Here is a 7,936-nt window from a genome sequence, read left to right as displayed (position 1 = left end):
GCGGTTTTTGAGGGAAAGAACCATGGAAAGGAACGAGGGAAAAGTGAAGGAATATGGAATGTGACCCGAAGGCTGCCGGAGAGGGAAGCGCCGCTGGAAACCAGGACCCTGTGTTTTAAGTCTAGGATAGAGCTTTAGTTTAGTTCAGGCTTTTCTTTCTTCTTGGGGTTTTGCCTCTTCTGTCTGTGCTTTGGACTTTCTCTGCCCAGTTCGACACCGAGCGTGGATCGGAACAGAGGGATTTGGGGAATGGTAGGGATTGGAAGGTCTCAGCAAGTGTGAGGGGAGGGGTGTCAGGCTGGAAGGAGTCAGGCTGGAGTGGGTGATCTCGATTTTGGGTGATTTTGGGCTTTTCTCGGAGTCGGCTCCTCTTTGTCTGCATTATTCTCTCTGCAAATGTTCGACTCCACTTTGCATTCCCATTAAAATGCTGCTGCATCAAACCCGTTCCGAATTCCCTTTTTCCTCTCCTCCTTGGGCTCTCTTGGGGACACTCAGCCTTGGATAGAGGGACAGGCAACCTCCAGGCTCTTCCTGGACTGCTCCAAACTTGACTAAAGGTAAAATTTTGGGTTAAATTTCTGGGATAAGAGATTTCATCCCTAAAAAACCCTGGCTCTGCATTTTTCAGGATAAAACCTTCAGATTGAAGCAAAACGGGAATTTTTAGTGTCCTGTTTATACCCAGATCTGTTTGGGGATTTTCTTCTCTCTAAACAAAGGGAACTGAGCCAAACCCAAGCTGTTTTCCACATTTCTGCATCCAAACTTTCCTGAACTGCTTTTCCAAGGACTCTTCTCCACCTCTCGGCAGTGACAGGGAGGGACCCGGAGCTCCAAATTCCAGGAGCCGGTGCCAGCAGCGGATCCCTCCAGGCAGTTTGGGATGCCAGGCGTGCCCTGCTCATCCCATTCCGAGCCATTCCAGGCACTGTTTTTATCCTAAAGACCATGTTTGGTTCATTCTTCCCTAATGGCCACGTTGGAGCTGGAATTCCGGGTCATTCCCGCAATTACCCCCGCCCCAAAATATCCCAGGGCTTCCGCACAACAAAGGGAGCCAGAACGCTTCCCAAACACTCCCAGGCTGGATTACGCCTGGACCTGGAATGTTAATTTAATGTTAATCAACTCTTATTTGCATTACGTGCCCTAAGACTGGAATATGAGGGGAGCCAAAAAAAAAAAAAAAAAAAGAAAAAGAAAAAAAAAAAAAAAAAAAAAAAAAAAGGCAATTTTGGTCCCCGGTGAAAACTTCCCCGGGGTTCGGTTCCAAGGATGAGGGGCTGAATTGTGAGGAAAACGGGAAGTCTGGTGGGAATTAGGGATATTAAAAGTGTCCGTGTTCATTTTGTGTTGTTGTGAGCGCTGGTTCTGCTTCTCGTGCCCATTAAAAATCATTTTCTGCACCTCCCTGCCCTGGGGTTATTCCACCTCTCTGGGATTCCTCATTTCTCTCCCAGATATTCCGTTTGATTTCCAGGAATCACCGATGGCGGTTTCCTCCCAGTCACAAGTTCTGGGTGATTTTGGAAAGTGGGAATTTGGGCCCTTCAGTGTCAGAAAAAAATTAAATTTCCAGAGGATAATGAAATTTTAATTACATTAATCGGGCTGACAAGTCCCGGCCGTGCCCGAGATCTCCTCCCAGAGGTTCCCCGCATTGCCGCGGGATGTTTTTATAAATCCTCTGGGTTTCTCTTAATCATCTCTGCCAGAAAAAAAAAAAAAAATTAAAAATAAAAACCATCAGCGGAGCCTCCCGTGATTCCCCATCTCGCGTGGGAGGTGTGGGCCTGGAAAGAGCAAGGGAAAAGGTGATTATTGCTAATTAATGCTTAATAAAGCGGGATTTTCTGCGGGCTCAGCAGCTCCTGGGGGAAGTCTGGAGCGGGCGGGAGGTCCTGAGTCAGGAGTGACCATGGGAGAAGCAAAGATCTCTGTCAAAAACATCTCCAAATTCCTGAATCATTGTTTGTCTTTCTTCATCCTCACCCCGAAACCTTCATCCTCCTCCTCCTCCTCAGGGGCTGGGAATGATCTGTGGATTTCTGTGTGGCTCCTTCCCTGGAAATCGCGTTTCCCCTGTGAAGGCACCGGCTGGAGCTGCTGCCAAAACAATTTAATTTTAATTTTAATTTTATTCCTCCCCTCGTCATCTCGGTGCTCTCTGATCTCGGGCGATGTCAAACCCTTGTTTTTCGCACCCAACCCCTCGTTTTCCCGACACCCCGCGGGAATTGGGCAATTTTTGGTGCCGATTTCCTCACGGGGTTTATTAAAAAGTCTGAGGTGAAATCCCAGCCCCGGCTGTTGATTCAGAGGGGAAGGAGATCCAGGGAGGAGCCCAAGGCCTCGCTCCTTTCATCCCCTGCTCCGGCTCTGAGCCAGGAATTCTTTGTTTGGAGAAACAAAAACAGGGGATGGAGAGGCTGATCCGAGCGGGGATATTGAATTGGGAGATTTTTGGTAAAATATGGGGGGGAAATATCGATATGAAAGCTCGCAGCAAAATAAATCTTCAGCTCGGGAGTTGTGCCAAGGGTGGGAATCGCCCTCCCTGTCTGACATCCCGAAATCTCCGGGATTTAAAGGAGCGCCAGGTGGAGTTTGGGGAGAAACAATGGCCACAATTACCTTGATTGAGAGACAAAAGCAAAAAAGAAAAACGCATTTGAGGGACAATGGGGACAAAGAGGACAGGAGTGGTTCCCTTCCCCCGGGGCGAAGTGAGGAGCTATATAAAAGCTCCTGCAGAGAGATTTTAAATCATTTTTCTGCGATTCTCATCCCATCTCCTGCTGTGCCACCGCGTAAGTCAGGTCTGGGGGGTCGGGCAGGGTTTGAGCTCCGAAATTGTTCGATTTGCCTCTAAAAAATTCACAAGGAGCGGTGGGAGATGGTTCAAGATTTGGGAACAGAACAGTCGGAAATAAATGGGGTAAAACTCGCTAATTCTGAGATTAATTTAATAAATGAATATGAGAAATATAAGTATTAGAAAAATGAGCATTGAAGAGATTAGTATTGGAAATACGAATATGGAAAAGACAAATATTGAAAAGATGAATGAAAAGATGAATGAATGAATGAATGAATTAATTAATTAATTAATTAATTAATTAATTAATTAATATTGGAAATATGAACACTGGAACTATGAACACTGAAAATATTAAAATTGGAAATGCGAATATTGGAATATACGAACATTGGAAATTACGAATATTCGAATAAATAAATAAATAAATAAATAAGGGTAATAATTAATAATGATGAAATAATAACAAATAACAAACAAATAATAATGAATAATGAATAATGAATAATGAATAATTTATAGTTTATAATTAATAATTAATAATTAATAATTATAATTAATAGTTAATAAATGAGGGTTCCCCTTTGCTCACGTTGTCCCCTCTGTGTCACCTCCAGCCCCGCGATGTCCTCCCAGCCGCTCTGCCCCGTGTCCTGCTCAGAGCCCGTGGCCAGCGCCTGGAGCCAGCCCTGTGTCACCTCCTGCGGGGACTCCCGGGCTCTCATCCATCCCCCGCGCCTGTGGTCATCACCTTCCCGGGGCCCATCCTCAGCTCCTGCCCGCAGGAGAGCATCGTGGGATCCCCATTCCCAGCGGGAATGGGAAATTCCTTCGAGCCCGGAGGTGTCCAGAGCTCCTGCGAACCCGGAGCCTCTTCTGGTGGCTGGAATTACTCCTCCTCCTCCTGCTTTTCCCGAAATTCCTACCCCTGCCATTCCCAAAATTCCTACCCCTCCTACCCCCGAAATCCTTTCCCGTCCCACCCGCGAAATCCCTTCCCGTCCCACCCGCGAAATCCCTTCCCGTCCCACCCCCGCCCTCCTAAGCCCGGCAAAGGATCCCTGGATGACCAAAACCAGCAGAAAAAAGAGTAAATCTGCAAATTGTGAGCGAGGGGAAGGCTCCGAGAGGGGCCGGGGCCGCTCCTTCATCCCAGGAATGATCCCAGGAACCATCCCAGGAGTGATTCCAGCCCCGCAGTTCCCTCTGGATCGGATCCCCGCTCGCAGCTCCCATCGATTCTGCCTTGCTGTGAATTTGCCCGAATTCCTCTGTAATTCCCTCTGAATTTCCCTGGAATTCCGGGCGGCGCTGCTGTCACGGGATGAATCCCATTTCTTGGCCCCAATAAAATCCTTTCTGCATCACGATTTGGAGTTTTCTGTTCGGGTGGGATGAGATCTTGGAGCAGTTCTGCAGTGGATATGTAATTTTTCATGGAATTTTTTTCCAAAGACTGCGCAGCTCTGCCCCACCTTTTTCCCTGCGAAGGTGAAATGGGAATTTTCTGACAGGTGAATCCATAAGAACATTCCCTGGAAGAGCCAAACCCTCCTCCCAAGATCTCTGGGATAATGGGATACTTTGGTCCCATGGGTTTGCAGAGGTTTTATGAAAAAAAGAGAAGAAATCCAAGAGATTTGAATGCAAACACAGAAGTTTATTGGGATAAAAGTGGACAAACAATTCAGCTGAGGAGGGAAGAGGCAAATTCAGAGAAAAATGACATTAAAAACAAGAAGGGGGAGAGGGAGAGCTGCTCCCAAGGGTGCTGAGGAGATCCCAGGGGTGCTGAGGGGTTTGCATGGATGCTGGGCATTTCCCATGGATTCTGAGCAGTTCTCATGGATTCTGAACATTTCCCATGGATTCTGAACATTTTCCATGGATTCTGAGCAGTTCCCATGGATTCTGAGCAGCTCCCATGGATCCTGAACATTTTCCATGGATCCTGAACATATTTCCATGGATTCTGACCATCTCCCGGCCTCACGGAGCCACGTCCCCCAGCTCAGCTCCTGCCCCAGCTCCTGCTGCCGCTCCCCCAGGTTTCCCCATCCCTTTCCCGGCTCAGCAGGGCCCGCAGCCCCCGGAGCGCTGGCTCCAGGCATTCCTGGAGGAGGACAAGAAGCCTCCATAGACCAGGGAGCCCTGCAGGCCCGCGGAGCGCTCCATTCCCACTGGGAATGCGGACCCCACGATGCTCTCCTGGGGGCAGGAGCTGAGGATGGGCCCCGGGAAGGTGATGACCACGGGCGGAGGGTAGACCACGGCCCGCGAGTCCCCGCAGGAGGTGACACAGGGCTGGTTCCAGGTGTCGGCGCAGGGCTGGGGGCAGGACACGGCGCAGGGCGCGGAGCAGCGGGAGCTGAGCTGGCTGGAGAAGGACATCCTGGGAGGAGAGAGCTGGAACTGCTGCGGGAAGGGGAGGGAGGGGAGGAGACAGGGTTGGAAACCAGCGCAGCAGAGCCCCTGCTCGTATTGTTCTCTCTCTGTCCCTCTCCTCCTCCCTCCTTCTCTCCTTCCATCCCTCCCTCCAAAAACTCCAAAATCTCAGAAGATTTTGCTCGTTCTTTCATCTCCCTGTCTCTCTCTCCTCCTCCTTCCATCCCTCCCTCCCAAGCACCTGCTCTGCAAAAACTCCGATTTTTCTCTCTTGTTTTCCCTTCTCCCTGTCCCTCTCCCTCTGTCTCTCCTCATGCCTCCTTCCATGCCTTCTAGGCATCTCCTCTCCAAAATCTCAGATTTTTCCTCTTTTTCCCTTATCCCTGTCCTTCTCTCCTCCCTCCCTCCCTCCCTCCCACCTGCTCTGGAAAAACTCTGATTTTTCTCCTTCCTTCCCTTCTCCCTGTCCCTCTCCTTCTCCTTTCCTCCCTCCTTTCTAAAGAGTTTCTCTCCAAAACCTCATATTTTTCTCTCTTTTTCCCTTTTCCCTGTCCCTTTCCCTCCTTTCTTCCCAGGCAGCTCCTCAGGGCTCCCCCAGTCTCCCCAAGGAGAGACTCCCACCCCGGCCACCCCCAAAGAGTCCCCCAGACTCACTCAGATCCCGAAGAGGAGAAGCCCGAGGAGCTGAAATCTCAGGAATCCGGAGCTGGGATGGGAGGAATTGGGAGCCGGGAGCCTTTTATCCTATCCCGGGATTGCCCGCGGGGGTTGAGCCATCCCCAACATTTCCCAACCCTGGGGAGGCGATCCCTGCCCGGGCTCCGACTGTTTTATCCGCCTCAAAACAATTATCAGTTTCTCCCAACACCCTCCAGTTTCTTCCTTGAGTTTTTTTGGAAGTGGTTTCGCTTCCTGCAGCGTTTTGCTGATTTTGCCAAGTTGGTAAAAATGCTGGGGATTTTTTTTTTTTTTTTTTTTTTTTTTTTTTTTTTTTTTTTTTGTGGAATTGCTCCACAGGCAGGGACAGCTTCCATAGACCAGCCAGGCCTTGGACACTTCCAGGGATGGAGAATCCATGGAATTTCCTGGGCCAGACCCTCACAGGGAACAATACCTCCCCAAAATTCCAACCAAATTCCCCCTCTGTCCCCCTGACCCCATTCCATGTGTCCTGTCCCTGCAATTCCTGAGGAAAAATCCCTCTCCAGCTTCCCTGGAGCCCCTGCAGATCCTGGAGGGGCTCTGGGGTCTCCACAGGCTCAACATTCCCAACATTCCCAGCCTGGATCCAACAGGGAGTTGCTCCAGTCCTGTGAGCAACTTCATGGCTTGGGGACACCAGAACTGAGCACGGAATTCCCGGTGGGATCTCAACACAGCAGAGCAGAGGGGGACAATCAAAGACCAGGAGCCAAAAGGAAGAATTTTAGGGTTCATTTGGGTTGATCCCAACGGATTTCTCCTTTTGCCCTTTTAGGAGGATAGGGAGGTTGCGACAGGGATTTCCAGCTGTGGTTGGGGCAGGAGTAGCTCCTTGGGGTTGTGGCCCCACAATTTCTCCTTCCCTGGTTTTTCCTAGTCCTGGTTTTGGTTTGGGTGAATCCTCTTAACTGAAAATTCCAAGGGTTGGGAAAACTCCGAAGAAAAGCTCCCTCAGGCTTCCTACCCTAACAATTACCAATGGAAAAAATGGAATAAAATGGACATTTTGGGACAGAATTCTCAGGGCTACTCAAAACCCCACTGTTCAGTTTATAACTCCATAAAGGGGAGGGAATTTGGGGGAGGAAAGCTCATTTTTTGAGGAAATTTGGGAAAAATGTTGGGTATGGAAAATGGAGACACAACAGGAAATGTAATCCATGAATGACTGGAGAGGGAGGAATCTGAGGAGCAAATCTGCTGAAGTTGCAGCCAGACCTCTGCCTCAGCTGGAGCTGCACCTGGACATTCCCAGGTTTTCCAGGGGTGATGCATGGATCTCCTCCCTGACCTGGCTCACCCCAATCCATGAATCCTCCTCCCTCAGCAGTGCTGATCCCACAGATTCCCGAAAAAAGTGGATGTGGATTTCTCCTGGAAAACTCCCCGGTTACTCCCCCTGGACATTTCATGAAGCTGGGAGTGTTCCTTGACAAGAAGGATGGGAAGGAGCTCTTCCCATTCCCGAATTCCGTAGGAAGGCGCCTGTGGACAAACGTGCCTCGAGCCAGAGTCACTGTGGGTCAATAATGGGAGAAATTGCACAATTCCCTTTTCCTCGGAAAAAGCAGGGTGGAATCCGTGCTATGTCAGCACCTCGTGCTGATGGATCAAGCTCTGAGCAATCGTGAAGCAATCCCAGAAGTAGGAAAAAGCAACAATGAAAATTAAAAAAAAAAAAAAATCATTACTGTGCCTGAGCAATGCCATGGATGTAACAACAACAGTAATAATTGCTGAGCGAAATAATCACTTTATCTGGGCCAGTGAGAGGTGGAGGGAATTTTTCTTGAATCATTCATCAGCTGTGGATGTTTCAGCTCCAGCTGATTGCCCAAGAAAAGGTATAAAAACCCTCTTGTCTCTGGGCTGCTCCAGCAAACCCTCCAGACTCGCTCCGAGCTCCACAGGGGTAAGTCCGAGCCTGGAATTGTTCCTGGAACTGTCGGGATCTGAATTGAGCTTTGCTTGGATCCAGAATTGTGGGGCCAGCAGGGCCAGGGCAGGGGTTGGGGTTTACTGGTAATT

General features: G+C 49.4%; 1 protein-coding gene across 1 annotated transcript; it reads right to left on the bottom strand.

The window, feature by feature from the left end:
- Positions 1–4,891: 4,891 nt before the first annotated feature.
- On the bottom strand, positions 4,892–5,212 carry LOC121353540 (scale keratin-like). The gene has a single exon (XM_041467440.1). It carries the CDS (start codon positions 5,210–5,212, stop codon positions 4,892–4,894), a length of 321 nt encoding a protein of 106 aa, XP_041323374.1.
- Positions 5,213–7,936: the final 2,724 nt, after the last annotated feature.

The sequence above is a fragment of the Pyrgilauda ruficollis genome, unplaced genomic scaffold (genome assembly GCF_017590135.1).
Source record: "Pyrgilauda ruficollis isolate IOZ18807 unplaced genomic scaffold, ASM1759013v1 scaffold208, whole genome shotgun sequence".
Taxonomy (NCBI): Eukaryota; Metazoa; Chordata; class Aves; order Passeriformes; family Passeridae; genus Pyrgilauda; species Pyrgilauda ruficollis.
This window is presented reverse-complemented; position numbering and strand designations above follow the sequence as displayed.